This window comes from Hylobates moloch, unplaced genomic scaffold (assembly GCF_009828535.3).
Source record: "Hylobates moloch isolate HMO894 unplaced genomic scaffold, HMol_V3 SCAFFOLD_9, whole genome shotgun sequence".
NCBI lineage: Eukaryota > Metazoa > Chordata > Mammalia > Primates > Hylobatidae > Hylobates > Hylobates moloch.
In genome coordinates, this window is record NW_026652284.1 from 52,001,636 (window position 1) to 52,019,043 (window position 17,408).

Sequence of the window (17,408 nt, forward strand, 5' to 3'; positions counted from 1 at the left end):
ATGAAGTAAGTGTCACAAGATCCTTAATAACAAAAACACTTGGGGGTTTGTCACTGTGCTCCAAAACAGTGCCTTGGCCTTCTTAGGGTTTCTAGTAAATCAATGATCCATCCATTCATGTGCTAAATACAGCAGGACTGCCTCCTGGATAGGCCCTCTGTGAGGTGCTAGGTACAGGGTAGTGGTCAAACAGTCCCTGCCCTCTGTGTTTCTTGGCAAGAGAGACCAATCACACACAAATGTGCAACTACAGATTGTGTGAGTGCTAGGAAGGAAATAGAGTGCTGTGAGAGATAGCACTGGGGTGGTGGGATGGTCTAGTCAGGGTCGTCAGGGAAGGCTTCTTAAAGGAAGGTGACCTTTAAGCTGAGCCTAAAGAGAGAGAAGCAACCAGTTATGCAAAGGCTGAGAGAACACTGAAAATAGAGAGCACAGCATGTATGAAACCCTAGGATGGGAAAGAGGTTTTCCATGGCTGAGAAACTGGAAGGAGGCTAGAAGATAATAAGAGAGAAAGACAAGATAGGTGTCTTAGTCCATTTGAGCTGCTCTAACAAAAATACCACAGACTGGGTGGGTCATAAACAATAGAAATGTATTGCTCACAGTTCTGGAAGCTGGGAAGTCCCAGATCAAGGCACCAGCAGGTTTGGCATCTGGCGACGGCCTGCTGCCTCATAGACAGCTGTCTTTTTGAAGCAACCTCCTACAGCGGAAGGGTCAATGACTCTCTCGGGCCTCTTTTATAAGGATGTTAATCCCAAAGGCCCCACCCCCTAATATCTTGCAGGTGAAGATTTCAACATATGAATTTTGGGGGAGATGCAAACATTCAGACCATAGCAATAGGAGAAAGCAGAGAAAGCAGGGATAAGAGGAAAGACTATTTCTTGCATTATTCTTAATTTAAAATCAAACTTTTATTTATGAAAAAATTAAAAATTTGATAAAAATTATTTTCTCTTGGAAGGAAGGGAATAATGGCATTGGTGAGGGAAAGGGTTTTGTGGGGAGTTTGCTTGAAGAGAGAACTTTAAGACAGTCTCCTTAGACCCAGTGGGAGTCCACTGCCCTAATCAATGACAAATGCCTGAGAGGAAGGAGTGAAGGTGCAAAGTAGTGCTCATTGGCTAGTATGTTTTCTTTTGTTTATATAGTGTTAAAGTCTTCAGAAACTAGTAACTAAAATTAAGAACTGGAATACTTTACATAAAATACAACTTTCTAGTTATCTTGAGAAACTTGCAACCCTGGTAACACTAGGTCAACACCCACAGTGGCTGCCTCAGGATGAGGCATGGGCTTGTGAGTCCATCCTGGTGCCCTCCCCTCCATGCCTGGTCCCACTCCTCAGATGCTGCCACCCTCTTTGCCTCTTTGGCTTCTGTCAGCATGTGAGAAGGCATTCAAGAAACATTTCAAGGCAGAGACTGGAGAGCACAGTTGTGGGTAAGGGATGCAGGACAGAGCGCCTGCACTGGCCTGAGGTTCGGAGGAGGTGAGTAGGTGTGAAGAGTGAAGAGCAGCCTCGGCATCAGGCATAGGATGGGCCTCATTTCAGAGAACAAGGAGCTGTGGAAGAACCCAGAGGCTGCTCAAGTGACTCGAGGCAGGATGCAAGTGAGAACAGGGCTGACTAACACAGAACTGGGAGGGCAAACTGCTCTATGGAGAATGTGACTCAAAACAGGAGGGCAGGAGCATTGGGATCCCGGCTCTGCCGCTATTGACAAGGCACAGAAGCTCTCTGGGCTGAGAGTCCTTTTATAAGACAAGGGGATATTCTCTAGAAGTCCTTTCAGTTATTTTTGTTTAAGGAACGTTAAACAGATGTTTATCTATAGAGAAGCCTGCAACTGCAGCTACAGCTCAGGCAACAGCATCTAAGTTGAGGAGCAGACACTCACTGTATGTGGCTGTGCTCTGCAAGACAACCAGCAGACACCAGTACGATCCTTAGTAAGCTCCGAAATACTGGGAACCAGTGGCTAGCCAGGCCACAGCAAGCTCAAGAGATCTGACATCTTAAAGTTATATGATTAATGTTCATAAAACGGAGCTTCCACTTTGGGAAGCAGTTGAGTACATTCCTTTGCTGTCCTGCCATAGAATACTCACTGCCAAGGCAAAGGTATGCATCCAGTACACCACACTCTCCGCTGCTAGCGATCTTGAGCTAAGGCCTGGGCTGCAGGCGACTTCTCTGCCCCATGCAGCACTGAGCATGGTTGGTGGGTCCCTTATACCTGGTGTGAGGGGATGCTGCTATCTATAGGAGTGATTAACTTAGATAAGTGCTTAGAACAGCCATGATAAAATATCTCACAGAGAAGTAGGACATGTGTGTTTAGAATCAGAGTCTCAGAACTGCACTGATTCCATCAGCCAGAGAGCCCTTCAAAACTTCTTGGAATAAGAGTCTGCCAAGTGAATTCCACTTATTTAATGTTTAAGATCAATGCTTCTCCCATAGACACACCCCAATAACCCCCACTTTCATGACTATAAGATGGCGGTGCAGGGGAGCAGGCACCACGCGACACGAATGGACACGGACACTAGGAGTTCGGGTACCTGCACAATCCAGATTATGTGCATTTGTTTCACACCCAGTTAAGTGCCTGCATCTCTTCTGTACTCAAAACCTTGGTTTCCTTCATCTATCAGACAAATGCGCATTGTTACAGATGTAGTTAACTGACAAGAAAATAGGGTTTCCTCTCATTAAGTGCCAGCTCTCCTAAGTCCTGAAGCCAGGTGTCTGCATTTTTATAAAAGGCCTAATCTTATGGGAAGGGGCTCACAGGAAGGTGCTTGAGAGTGGCACAGGGCATACCATTTCACATAGATGCGGCCTCATGATGGTGACTTCATCGTTCAGCTACGGCTGTTTTGCTTTGTAAAGTAAAGCTCCATTGTGGGTAAAGCAATGCATAACCATTAGAATACCATGTCTACAGCAGATCCCTGCCCCTAGCCACCCACACTCCACCCCTCTCAACTGGGAAAACAAGGCAGCAGTCAGAAAGTGGTTCCAGGAGAACAGGGTAGCAGCAGAATCACCTGTTTCAGGCATCAGCAGCCATTCCGCAGGACTTTGATTCTGTGCATTTCTGAGCCATGAGGGTGAGGCCTGGACCATGTTGGAAGACCCGATTAAAACTGTTGCCAAATGAAACCACATTCCACGGCGCATTCCCAGCAACATAAAATAATACAGATAAGAGGTTCCTTGTTCACGTTGGAAGTATAAAAGTCCATTATGAAGTGAGTATTTGTCTTTAAGAATTTTTTTCCTTTTCTTACCAACTTAATGTCCATTATGCCAATTAAAGAATATTTCAAAAACTGTAAAAATACGTCTTGTTTATCTGTAAAGGCAACAGAACAAATCACGAGGAATAAAAAAATAAAACTCTTAATTTTGTAGGGGAAGTTGTGGGAGTACAATTTAATTTCTCTTTTAAAAGTTTTAAATGTCCCTTCCTCCTTTCCAAAGCTACGTGTTTTCCCTTTCTTTCATTCACTGGCTCAGTTTCATAGCTACACGAATGAAGGACAGCGAGAGCACAGCAAACGTGTGTGCCTGCGCACGCATGTGCTGAGAGGGCAGATTAAGTGGCTATGTGGGATGTTTACGTGAGTTATGGGAGCAGTTCTTAGCAGTCCACCAAGAATTCCCGGAATCGGAGTCAGGCCCGGCTGTTTCATTCTAGGTCACTGTCAACTTAAGCAGCCTCTAAAGATCAACAAAGACCTGCCCTCCACTTTATAATCTCTTACGAAGCTTCAACCCAAGGAAAAAAAACCAGAAGAAATCAGAGGATGAAGTGATAAGAGAGAGAGAAAAAAAGGGAGCATGGGGAGAGATGAGGGCTGGAACCTGAGCGCAAGGGAGCCACTGAGAAAAGGCGGGGGCGAGAGAGGCCAGAGCGAGGGCGGGGCGGGGTGGGGGCGGGGACGCATTGGGGGCGGGGGCCTCGCCCACTCCCGTAGACGCCTGGGAGGACGGCCGGGAAACCAGAGACAGCAGGACATTGTGTTCTTCTTCTCAAAAACAACCAGCCTCTGCGCTCCCAAAGTAAACAGTTAATCCTGTTGTTTATCTTTTTAACATGAGATGTTAGCACGACTTCTACTGCACAGAAATGTGTTTTTTTATTCATTTAAAAATCATATTTTCTCTTTGCTGAAATAAAAATGTGACATGTAAACTTTTAAATATCAATAAACCGAAAGGAATAACAATCTTACTTTGCTAAAAGTGACTTAACCCAAAGAAGAGGGAAAAAAAACCTCAGGCTTTTTTCTCTTCTGAGACAAGGCCACCCTCCCTCTGTCTCCCAGGCTGGAGTACCGTGCTGTCATCTCGGCTCCCTGCAGCCTCACCTCCTGGGCTCAACTGGTCCTCCCACCTCAGCCTCCAGAGTAGCTGGGACCACAGGCGCACTCACCACCTCGCCCAGCTAATTTCTGTATTTTTGGTAGAGACAGGGCTAGGCCATGTTGCCCAGGCTGGTCTCAAACTCCTGGGCTCAAGTGATCCACCAGCCTCAGCCTCCCAACGTGCTGGGATTAAAGTGTGAGCCACTGTGCCCAGCTGAGAAGGGTCTTTTCTTTTTTTTTTTTTGGAGATGGAGTTTTGCTCTCGTTGATCAGGCTGGAGTGCAATCACACGATCTTGGCTCACTGCAATCTCCACCACGCCGGTCCAAGCGATTCTCCTGCCTTAGCCTCCTGAGTAGCTGGGATTACAGGCGCCTGCCACCACACCCAGCTAGTTTTTTGTATTTTTAGTAGAGATGCGGTTTCACTATGTTGGCCAGGCTGGTCTCGAACTCCTGACCTCAGGCGATCCACCGGCCTCGACCTCCCAAAGTGCTGGGATTACAGGCGTAAGCCAAGTCTGGCCGAGAAAGGCCTTTTCCATACTCACACACCATCTTTATTTTAGAAAAACATTGTGCTGCTGAGAATAACAACAACAACAATACCCTGCTGCAAGCTTGGTCTTTAAGGAAGACACAAATAAAACCGCTGACACAACTGATGCCAGTCTGGACTTGTTTATTACCGGTGAATATCGAACTATTTTTTTTTTTTTTGAGATGGAGTTGCCCAGGCTAGAGTGCAATGGCGGTGGGTCTCGGCTCACTGCAACCTCTGCCTCCCGACTTCAAGCGATTCTCCTGCCTCAGACTCCCGAGTAGCTGGGACTACAAGCATGTGCCACTACGCCCAGCTGATTTTGCATTTTTAGTAGAGACAGGGTTTCTCCACGTTGGTCAGGCTGGTCTCGAACTTCCGACCTCAGGTGATCCACCTGCCTCGGCCTCCCAAAGTGCTGGGATTACAGGTGTAAGCCACGGCACCCAGCCAAGACGTTGTATAATTCGATAGACATTTACCCATGGAACAAGTTTTCAAAGATACCTCTTTTGCCTTTTCTTTTTCGAGACAGGGTCTCAATCTATTGCCCAGGCTGGAGTGCAGTGGCAGGATCATGGCTCAGTGCAGCCTCAACCTCCTGGGCTCAAGTGATCATTCCACTGCAGTCTCCCAAACAGCTGGGACTAAGGCCTGTGCTACCGTGTCCAGCTAAATCTTTAAATTTTTTGTAGAAATGGGGTCTCGCTATATTGCTCAGGCTGGTCTGGAACTCATGGGCTCAAGGGATCTTCCTGCCTTGGCTTCCCAAAGTGCTGGGATTGGAGGCAAGAGCCATTGCTTCGAGCCTGCCTTTTTATTAATTGAAATTTTTATTGAGTTAATTGTAGAGTCACATGCAGTCCTAAGAAATACCACAGAGAGAACCCCTGTACACTTTACCCAGTTACCCCAATAGTATAAACTATATGTACTAGTAGACAATAGTACAATATCAAAACTAGGATACTGACATTGATAAAACCTGCCACTGTTTTACTTGTATGTGTGTCACATATTTAGTTGGATACAGTTTTATCACCTGTGTAGGATCCTGTACCTTCTACCACAGTCAAAATATTGAACAGTTCCATCACCATAAGGGTCCCTAAGGTTGCCCTTTAATAACCCACCTCCTTCCATCTCCCAACCCTCATGACTAACATCAGAAAAACATTCATCCGTCCTCTCTTCTAAAATTTTTGCCATTTCAAAAATGTTATAAAAATTGAATCATCCAGTATACAATTTTTGGGATTGGATTTTTTTTTCCTCAGCACAATTCCCTGGTAATTAAAACAAGCTATTATGCCTTTTATTTTTATAACAGCTTTACTGAGGTATAATTCACATACCATAGAATGGACCTGTTTATATTGTAGCAAAATACACATAACATAAAATTTACCATTTTAATCCTTTTAAAGTGTACCACAGTGGCATTAAGTACATTCGCAATGTTCTGCAACCATCAGCACTATCTAATTCCCGGATATTTTTATCATCCCAAAAGGAAACCTCCATCCATTATTACTCCTATTCTCCCCTCCCCTGAGTCCCTGGCAACAATTGATTGGATTTCTGCCTGTATGGATTTGCCTGTTCTAGTTATTTCACATAAATGGACTCATATGATATGTGGCCTTCTATGTCTAGCTTCTTTTCACTTAGCATGATGTTTTCTAGGTTCACTCATGTTATAGCATGGATCAGTGTTTCATTCCTTTTTGCTGCTGAATGATATTCCATTACATGGATATATCACATTTATTTATCTTCTGTCAGCTGACAGACATTGCAGTTGTTTTGACATTTTTGCGTTATGAGAAATGTTGATATGGAGCGATTCTGTAGAAGTTACATGGACATATGTTTTCAATTCTCAAGAGTATATACCTAGGAGTGAAAATTCTGGGTTATATGGTAATTCCATGTTTAACTTTTTGGGGGAACTGCCAGACTGTTTCTCAAAATGGCTGCAACATTTTGCATTCTCACTAGTAGTGTGCAAAGATTCCAACTTCTCCACATCTGGATTTATCCACACTTGGTATTGTCCTTCTTTTTATTATTGCCATCCTAGTGACTGTGAAGTGGTATCTCATTGTGGTTTTCACTTGCATTTCCCTAGTATCTAATGATGTTGATCATCATGTGCTTACTGTCCATTTGCATATCTTTGAATAAATGTCTATTTAAATTTTTTGACCATCTTTTATTTGGGTATCTTTTTACTGTTGAGTTAGTAAGTGTTCTTTACATATTCTGGATACAAGTCCCCTATCAGATTAGTGATTTGCAAATTTGTTTTTTGAGACGTTAAAGTTTTTAATTTTCATGAAGTCTCATTTATGTATTTTTCTTTTGTTGTTTATGATTTTGGTGTCACATCTAAGAAACCATTGCCTAATATGTAAGGTTAGGAAGATACAGTCCTACACTATCTTCTGAGAAATTTAGTTCTTACATTAGGTCTGTGATTCATTTTGCAGTAATTTTTGTGTATGGTATGAGGCAGGGGTCCACCTTAATTCTTTTATATGTGGATACCTAGTCATTCCAAAACCACTGATTGGAATGACTCTTCTTTCTCCATTGAATTGCCTGACACCCATGTCAAAAATCAATGGACCAAAAATGTAAGGTATTATGTCTTTTTAAGAACATACATATCTTTAAAGATTTAAATGTTAGACCTAAAACCATAAAAACCCTAGAAGAAAACCTAGGCAATACCATTCAGGACATAGGCATGGGCAAGGACTTCATGTCTAAAACACCAAAAGCAATGGCAATAGAAGCCAAAATTGACAAATGGGATCTAATTAAACTAAAGAGCTTCTGCACAGCAAAAGAAACTACCATCAGAGTGAACAGACAACCTACAGAATGGGAGAACATTTTTGCAATCTACTCATCTGACAAAGGGCTAATATCCAGAATCTACAATGAACTCAAACAAATTTACAAGAAAAAAACAAGGCCAGGTGCGGTGGCTCACGCTTGTAATCCCAGCACTTTGGGAGGCCGAGGCGGGCAGATCACGAGGTCAGGAGATCGAGACCACGATGAAACCCCGTCTCTACTAAAAATACAAAAAAAAATTAGCCGGGCGTGGTGGCGGGCACCTGTAGTCCCAGCTACTTGGAGAGGCTGCGGCAGGAGAATGGCGTGAACCCGGGAGGCGGAGCTTGCAGTGAGCCGAGATTGCGCCACTGCACTCCAGCCTGGGCGACAGAGCGAGACTCTGTCTCAGAAAAAAAAAAAAAAAAAAAAGAAAAGAAAAAACAACCCCATCAAAAAGTGGGTGAAGTACATGAACAGACACTTCTCAAAAGAAGACATTTATGCAGCCGAAAGACACATGAAAAAATGCTCATCATCACTGGCCATCAGAGAAATGCAAATCAAAACCACAATGAGATACCATCTCACACCAGTTAGAATGGCCATCATTAAAAAGTTAGGAAACAACCGGTGCTGGAGAGGATGTGGAGAAATAGGAACACTTTTACACTGTTGGTGGGACTGTGGACTAGTTCAACCGTTGTGGAAGTCAGGGTGGCGATTCCTGAGGGATCTAGAACTAGAGATACCATTTGACCCAGCAATCCTATTACTGGGTATATACCCAAAGGATTATAAATCATGCTGCTATAAAGACACATGCACACGTATGTTTATTGCAGCACCATTCACAATAGCAAAGACTTGGAACCAACCCAAATGTCCAACAATGACTGGATTAAGAAAATGTGGCACATATACACCATGGCATACTATGCAGCCATAAAAAAGGATGAGTTCATGTCCATGTAGGTACATGGATGAAGCTGGAAACCATCTCAGCAAACTATCACAGGGACAGAAAACCAAACACTGCATGTTCTCACTCATAGGTGGGAATTGAACAATGAGAACACATGGACACAGGAAGGGGAACATCACACACTGGGGCCTGTTGTCGGGTGGGGGGAGGGGGGAGGGATAGCATTAGGAGATATACCTAATGCTAAATGACGAGTTACTAGGTGCAGCACACCAACATGGCATATGTATACATATGTAACAAACCTGCACGTTGTGCACATGTACCCTAAAACTTAAAGTATTAAAAAAAAAGAACGTATATATCATGCCAGTCATATTAAAAGATAATGTCTTATATGAGTGTAGGTCTTTAAGAAAGAAAAAAGTCTAAACCTCAAGAAGATCAACCAGAGTTTTCGTTTATCACTGGCAAAGAGTTATATGATTGCATCTATATTTCCTAGGGTACACAGAATAAAATCACTGCTGCATTTATTTAGGCCAATGAATACAGAGCTAATGTAACTGGCCAGTATTCTCTTTCTCTAGATCTGTTACTTTACCATCATTATGCAGAGATCCCTCTTGAAAAATGCCCCACTGTTCTCCCAGTCACTGAGTCTCAAAACCTGGGAGTACTCTATTTCCTTTCACATCCAGTTGCTGTAACCTGTCTATTTTCCCTCTCCGCATCACCTTTTTAATATTCTCCTCCTCATCCCCATTGTCATGGTCTTGTCCTGCTTGTGGCCCTTCCTGCCACCTACATGGATTAGGCAGGTGCTTCCCAACCTGTCTCTTAACCCGTTCTTTCCTTTCTTCTAACCCCTCCTGCAGGTTGCTGCTACAGTGCTCCTTCTTATCGAATAGAGTTAATCATGTCACTCACCTGGCCAGAGAACTTTGGGAGTATCCCAATGGCTCCTGCATGCCTCTTGGTACACACATGGTGGGGCCTAAGAAGATCAAGATGCTACCACGCCCCTATCTGTCTTGGCTCCTGCCTGTTCCCCTCATGGAATCTGATAGTCCTTGCCATTCCCACTCATCTAAGTATCATTTTTCAAAGTCAAACTGAAACTCCATCTCTTATATGAAGACTTCTCTTATTCCCATAGTGTAAACAATTCTTTTTCCTTTTTTTCCTTTGCATTAAAAGTGTTTTTTTTTTTTGTCTTTTAGTTCTTATCACATTTACTATGTATTATAATAACTTGAGGAGCTCTTTTCTCTCTCCTGGAAGTTTCTTGAAGGCAGGAATCTTATTTCTTATTCTGTATGTACCTGTCAGAGCTCTTAGCTCAGAGACTTATGCATTATAGATAATATATGTTTGTTACAGCAAGTTGAGTTAATCAGGCATTTATTCAGCCTTCCTGGGGAAAAGGGACATAAGACATAGTTCCTGCCCTTGGGGACAATACGAGGTAGTTCACAAACCAAAACATATATTGCTACAAAGTATACAAGTGGGAAACGAAGAACTTAGTGAAGTTGTAAATTAGCACAAGAACAATGAAGGAAAAAGAGAGTGCGGAAGGAGGGATCTACACTAAGAAAGTTTATTGCTCAGGTCGGGCGCGGTGGCTCACGCCTGTAATCCCAGCACTTTGGGAGGCCGAGGCGGGCGGATCACGAGGTCAGGAGATCGAGACCATCCTGGTTAACACGGTGAAACCCCGTCTCTACTAAAAATACAAAAAATTAGCTGGGTGCAGTGGCGGGCGCCTGTAGTCCCAGCTACTCGGGGGGCTGAGGCAGGAGAATGGCGTGAACCCAGGAGGCAGAGCTTGCAGTGAGCCGAGATTGCGCCACTGCACTCTGGGCTGGGCGAAAGAGCGAGACCCCGTCTCAAAAAAAAGAAAGTTTATTGCTCAAAATGTGCCATCAGCTTAGCATCCCTGGGCACACTGTGGTCTTATTTTCTCTCATGCATTCCCCAATCGACTATCAAATGAGGCCATTTGGTATTCCTACTTTCCCATGCCTATTCATCACTGAAACCTGAGAGGCCAAGGGTTTGTAACTGGGTATAGAGTAAGGAACAAGACACGGGCCTGGGGATGCAGGTTTTGGTGGTGCCATGGGTAAGTTAGTGTCCTACAGCTTCCATTGGGCCATCAAAGGGCATGTTGGCCCACACAAGAGTCACACAGGCTTTCAGAGGCAGGGTTCTTGGAGGGAATACAGCCTGTAAACCCTGAGGTTCCACTCCATGGAATGGATTAGCATCCCTCCTGTGCCTGGTGAGTGGCATCAGTCATGGACAGTCTAAGGAGAATGAGAAGACAGTTGCTTATATAGTCTTCAGGCTCTGTAGTTCCAGTGTGGGACTAGATTAGAGTCTAATGAACTGGGTGAGGTAGGGGTAAACCACTACTGTAGTGGGCCTACTAGCACAACAGGAAACACAGTGCTGAATCATCCTTAGGTGATTCGCTTCTGAATCAGGGTTTCACATTCTAAGCTGACTGACTGGCTTGGAAACCAGTCCTGTCTAATGCAATGGCTTATAAATCACCTGTTTTTTGTGAAGTATGCATACATGTTCTACCTGCTCTGACCCTACCAAATAAAAAATCAAACTGCCTTGGCAAATGCATACATACAAGGCTTTCTTCTTTTTCAAATATCAATGGTAATTCTGTAAATTCTGCAATCCTAAGAAAACCTGTTTTAGGAACAGTATCACTGAGAAATATTAAATTGTTTTGATACATTTTTCAGTGAAGTAATTTCAAATTTGAAGACGAACCATATTCAGTTTACTGTACTTAAGACAGCAGACAATGGCCACTTTTAGAAGACAACTCTATTTCTCAGAGAGAAGGAAGGTTCCCAGATAGGAATTAGTTTTGTTTCCAGCCCGCCCACCTTGGAACTGCCTGCCGTGCCCAGCTGACATCCTCCTGCTGCGCCCAGCTGACATCCTCCTGCTGCCTGCCCAGCCTGCTCTTTCCACTGGACCTGGGCGCCCAGCAAAACACAGCCTCTAGGACTTTGCTTTGCAGTGCTCACCACCTAGCCTAGGTGTATCTCTTCCCTCTCTACACACTGGCTCCAAATGCTCAGTGCAGTCTCTGCTGGGAGCGTATGCCACTCTCTCTTTCCTGCCAACCTCCCTGCCAACCTTTGAGAAAGTGTGGGCCTCACATTTCCATTTGATTGCCTCCTACTCACTTTTCTGATCATTTAAAAAAGTTTTTATTTATTTAATTTCTGACCCTATTCATTTTTTAAAAATTTCAATAGCTTTTGGGGGTACAAGTGATTTTTGTTTACACAGATGAATTGTATAGTGTTGAAGTCTGAGATTTTGAGGTTTTAGTGCACCCATCACCCGAGTAGTGTACAGTGTACCCAATATGTAGATTTTTATTCTTCACCCTCTCCCACTCTCCCCCATCTAAGTCTCTGTAGTCCATTATATCACTTTGTATGCCTCTGTGTGCTGGCAGCTTAGCTCCCATTTATAAGTGAGAACATACAGTATTTGGTTTTCCATTCCTGAGTTACTTCATTTAGAATAATGGCCTCCAGCTCCATCCAAGTTGCTGCAAAAGCCATTATTTTGTTCTTTTTTTATGGCTGAGAAGTATTCCATGGTGTGTATAGTGATTTTTCTTTATCTACTCATTGTGTGATGGATGGTCACTTAGGTTGGTTCCCTATCTTTGTAATTGTGAATTGTGCTGCAATAAATATATGTGTATAGGTGTCTTTTTTTTATATAATGATTTACTTTCCTTTGTGTAGATACCCAGCAGTGGGAATGTTGAATCAAATGGTAGATCTACTTTTAGCTCTTTAAGGAATCTCCATACTGTTTTCCATAGACCTGTACTAATTTACATTCCCACCAGTAGTGTATAAGTGTTCCCCGTTCACCACGTCCGTTCCAGTATCTATTGTTTTTTAACTTTCAAAATAATGTCCATTCTTGAGGGGGTAAGGTGCTATCTCACTGTGGTTTTAATTTGGATATCCCTGATAATTAGTGATGTTGAGCATTTTTTTATGTTTTTTGGCCATTTGTAAATCATCTTTTAAGAAATATCTATTCATGTCATTTGCCTACTTTTTGATGGGATTACTTGTCTTTTTTCCTTGCTGATTTGCTTGAGTTCTTTGTAGATTCTAGATATTAGTACTTTGTCAGATGCATAGTTTACAAATATTTTCTCTCATTCTGTGAGTTGTCTGTTTGATGATTATTTCTGTTGCTGTGCAGAAGCTTCTTAATTAGGTCCCATTTATTTATTTTTGTCTTTGTTGTAATTGCTTTTGGGTTCTTAGCCATGAAGTTTTTGCTTAGGGGATGTCCAGGAGAGTTTTTCCTGGGTTATCTTCTAGAATTTTTATGGTTTCAGGTCTTAGATTTAAGTATTTGATCCATCTTGAGTTTATTTTGTATAAGGTGAGAGATGAGGATCCAGTTTCATTCTTCTCCATGTGGCTTTTCAGTTTTCCCATCACCATTGATTAAATAGGGTGTCCTTCCCCTAATCTATGTTTTTATATGCTTTGTTGAAGATCCATTAATTGTAAGTATTTGGCCTTATTTCTTGGGCTCTCTATTCTTTTCCAGCGGTCTGTGTTTCTACTTTTATATCAGCACCATGCTGTTTTGGTAACTATAGCCTTATAGTATAATTTGAAGTCAGGTAACGTGACACCTCCAGGTTTATTCTTTTTGCTTACTATTACTTTGGCTATTCAGGCTCTTTTTTGGTGCCTATGAATTTTAGGACTTTTTTCTAATTCTGTGAAAAATGATGTTGGTACTTTGATAGGAATTGCATTAAATCTGTAGGTTGCTTTGGGCAGCACGACCATTTTCATGATAGTCATTCTTCCAATCCATGAGATGAGACGTGTTTACATTTGTTTCTGTCATCTATGATCATTTCCAGCAGTGTTTTGTGGTTCTCTTTATCTTTCACCTCCTTGGTTAAGTATATTCCTAAGTATTTTATTTTAATTTTTGCAGCTATTGTAAGAAAGACTGGGTTCTTGATTTGATTCCCAGCTTGGTCATTGTTGGTGTATAGCAGTGCTACTGATTTTTGTACATTGATTTTGTACTCTAAGACTCTGCTGAATTTGTTTATCAAATCTAGATGTCTTTTGGAGGAGTCTTTAGGGTTTTCTAGGTATACAATCCTATCAGTGGCAAACAGTAACAGTTTGACTTCCTCTTTTCCAATCTGGGTGCCCTTTAATTCTGTAGCCTGATTGTTCTGGCTAGCACTCCCAGTACTATGTTGAATAGAAGGGTGACAGTGGGCATCCTTGTCTTGTTCCAGTTATCAAGGGAGATGCTTTCAGCTTTTCCCCACTCAGTATGATGTTGGCTGTGGGTTCGTCATATACGGTTTTTATTACTGTGAGGTGTGTCCCTTCTATGCCAGGTTTGTGGAGAGTTTTTACCATAAAGGGATGCTGGATTTTATTGAATGCTTTTTCTGCATCTATTAAAATGATCCTATGATTTTTGTTTTTTTAATTTGTTAATGTGATGTATCATATTTATTGACCTGTATATGTCAAACCATCCCTTTAAAAAGTTTTAAATCTCAAATTTACTAAAAAGTTTGAAATACAGTAAAAATCATGTTTTTTTCCCCTGAATTATTTGAGGGTAACTTCCTGACATGATACCCCTTCATTCCCAAATACTTTTGTGTGTTTTTCCTACAAATAAGGACTTTTTCCCATATAACCGCTCTACAGCCATAAGAGGAGGACATGAATCTTGATCTTCCCTCCACCTAATCTTCCTACCCACTCATGTTTCACCCATTGCCCTGGTAATGTCCTGTATAGCAAAAGGAGATAGTTCAGAATCGGGCTGCATTTAGTTGTCATGTCTCTTAATACTCTGCAGTCTGGAATGGTTCCTCAGTCTTTCCTTGACTTTCATAACCCTGACATTTTGGAAGGAAACAGTTCAGGTATTCTGTAGAGTATGAACCCTCATTTTGGGTTTGTCTGATTTCTTCTCATTGTGAGATTCAGTTGATGTATCATTGGTAAAAATAACACAGAAGTGATGCTGTGTGTGTTTTTTTTTTTTTTTGCATTCTTTCCACTTTTTCTTAAGACAGGCTCTTTCTATGCTGCCTAGGCTAGAGTATAGTGGCTATTCACAGGAATGATCCTTGTGCACTACAACCTCAAACTCCTGGGCTCCAGTGATCCTCTCACCTCAGTGTCCTGAGTGGCTGGGACTATAGGTGTGCATCCTGGGCTGGCTTCTAATTACATTCTGTGTATTAAAATAATTACATTATTTTAATTTGTCCCAATACTGATGATGTTCACTTTTTAAAACTTAAGATGATGTCTGTCAGGCTTCTCAACTATAAGTTACTCTTCTTCCTTTTGAAGTTAAAAAACATTGTGTAGGAGATACTGCGAAACCATCTAATATCCTATTCCTTATCAATTTTCCAATCCGTTCATTTTCTTAAATTATTTTTCATTTGTTTTTATATCAGTGTGACTCATGGAGTCTTACTGAATGGTTTATAATCCATAACTATCCCTTATTTTGATGCATGAATTGCCCCAGATTAGGCTAGTTGGGGACTCTTTCAGGCTAGCTTCGGTGTCCTTTTTCTTTTTGATGTCCCCATCATTCTTTGAGAACATTCTTACTTTCTAACATAACAAGATTTCAAGGCTCATCTTGTATTTTATCTCATCCAAACCCGGAATCAGCCACTTTGCCAATTCCCTTCAGGTATTCAGAAGCTACTATCTGACACTAGGTGTGCTCATTGCTACCGACGTTATCACTGTCCCAGAGCCTCTTAGTAGAGCTGGGAAGTGTGTGCACACATACACCCTCTCACATACACACACACTGACTTCTGTTCATTCACCCATCCATCTTGAAAAGTACGAGTTTATACTACCCTAATTCTGATCAAACATGACAGGGTTCATTTTACTTTTCTCCCTTTTGGTATTTGTGACTCACAGGTCCCTCAACAAACTCAACATGTTTAAAACCATCATCTCAGCTCTCTCCAACTCTGTTCTCCCTCCTGAATTTTCTGTCTCATTTAATGGTATCACCATTCATCTTGTTGCCCAAACCTTAGAATCCTTCTGGATCCCTCCCTTTTCTCCACCTCCCACATCCAATCATTCAGAGTGCTAAGTTGAATTACCTTTCTACCTCTTGGATATCTCCAGTTCTGCACCAAGTCTTTATCCACCAGCTTGTCCTAATGGAGGACTCAGACTCTCTTGCTTCTCACATAGTCATTTAGAATCACTTCTACAGGGGTTCCAGAATTTCTAATGGCTTTGTATCACATGTGGAATAAAATCCAAAGGCCTTATTATCATGGCTTTCTAGACTTCCTCATGATCAGAGTCCCAACCCTACCCTTTCTACCTCTTTGACCTTCATGTATGTGATGCACAGAAACACTGGCCTCCTTGTCATTCCAAACATGCCAAACGGATCCCTTCTTGCATCCTCAAGTACCAGATCTCCCTGCTGAGATGCTCTCCCTACACATTTACGTGACTTACTCACCCATCTCCATTCAAGTATTACCTTCTTAGTGAGGCTTTCCTTGAGTCTCACGTAAAAATAGCAGCCCTCCGGGGGGTGGAGCCAAGATGGCCGAATAGGAACAGCTCCGGTCTCCAGCTCCCAGCCCCAGCGACACAGAAGACGGATGATTTCTGCATTTCTGCTTGAGGTACCGGTTTCATCTCACTAGGGAGTGCCAAACAGTGGGTGCAGGACAGTCGGTGAAGCGCACTGTGCGTGAGCCGAAGCAGGGGCAGGCATTGCCTCACTCGGGAAGCGCAAGGGGTCAGGGAGTTCCCTTTCCTAGTCAAAGAAAGGGGTAACAGACGGCACCTGGAATATCGGGTCAGTCCCACCCTAATACTGCGCTTTTCCAACGGGCCTGGAAAACAGCACACTCCTAGACTGTGTCCCGCACCTGGCTCGGAGGGTCCTATGCCCACGGAGTCTCGCTGATTGCTAGCACAGCAGTCTGAGATCAAGCTGCAAGGCGGCAGCGAGGCTGGGGGAGGGGTGTCCGCCATTGCCCAGGCTTGCTTAGGTAAACAAAGCAGCCAGGAAGCTCGAACTGGGTGGAGCCCACCACAGCTCAAGGAGGCCTGCCTGCCTCTGTAGGCTCCACCTCTGGGGGCAGGGCACAGACAAACAAAAAGTCAGCAGGAACCTCCACAGACTTAAATGTCCCTGTCTGACTGACAGCTTTGAAGAGAGTAGTGGTTCTCCCAGCACGCAGCTGGAGATCTGAGAACGGACAGACTGCCTCCTAAAGTGGGTCCCTCACCCCTGAGCAGCCTAACTGGGAGGCACCCCCCAAGTAGGGACAGACTGACACCTCACTCGGCCAGGTACTCCTCTGAGACAAAACTTCCAGAGGAACTATCAGACAGCTGAATTTGTGGTCTCACGAAAATCCGCTGTTCTGCAGCCACCGCTGCTGACACCCAGCCAAACAGGGTCTGGAGTGGACCTCTAGTAAACTCCAACAGACCTGCAGCTGAGGGTCCTGTCTGGTAGAAGGAAAACTAACAAACAGAAAGGACATCCACACCAAAAACCCATCTGTACATCACCATCATCAAAGACAAAAAGTAGATAAAACCACAAAGATGGGGAAAAAACA

General features: G+C 43.0%; 1 protein-coding gene across 10 annotated transcripts in view; it reads right to left on the reverse strand.

Annotated features, from left to right (window-relative positions):
* Positions 1 to 17,408, reverse strand: part of SPIDR (scaffold protein involved in DNA repair) — a 527,842-nt gene that overhangs the window by 75,855 nt on the left and 434,579 nt on the right. Inside the window, exon 1 of one of the 10 annotated variants that reach the window (XM_032759837.2) lies at positions 9,626 to 9,684. The exons of the other annotated variants lie outside the window; for them this stretch is intronic. Within the exon in view, the coding sequence (XP_032615728.1) occupies positions 9,626 to 9,684 (59 nt within the window). Of the gene's footprint in view, positions 1 to 9,625; positions 9,685 to 17,408 lie in introns of those variants that run through there. 10 annotated transcript variants of the gene reach the window in all.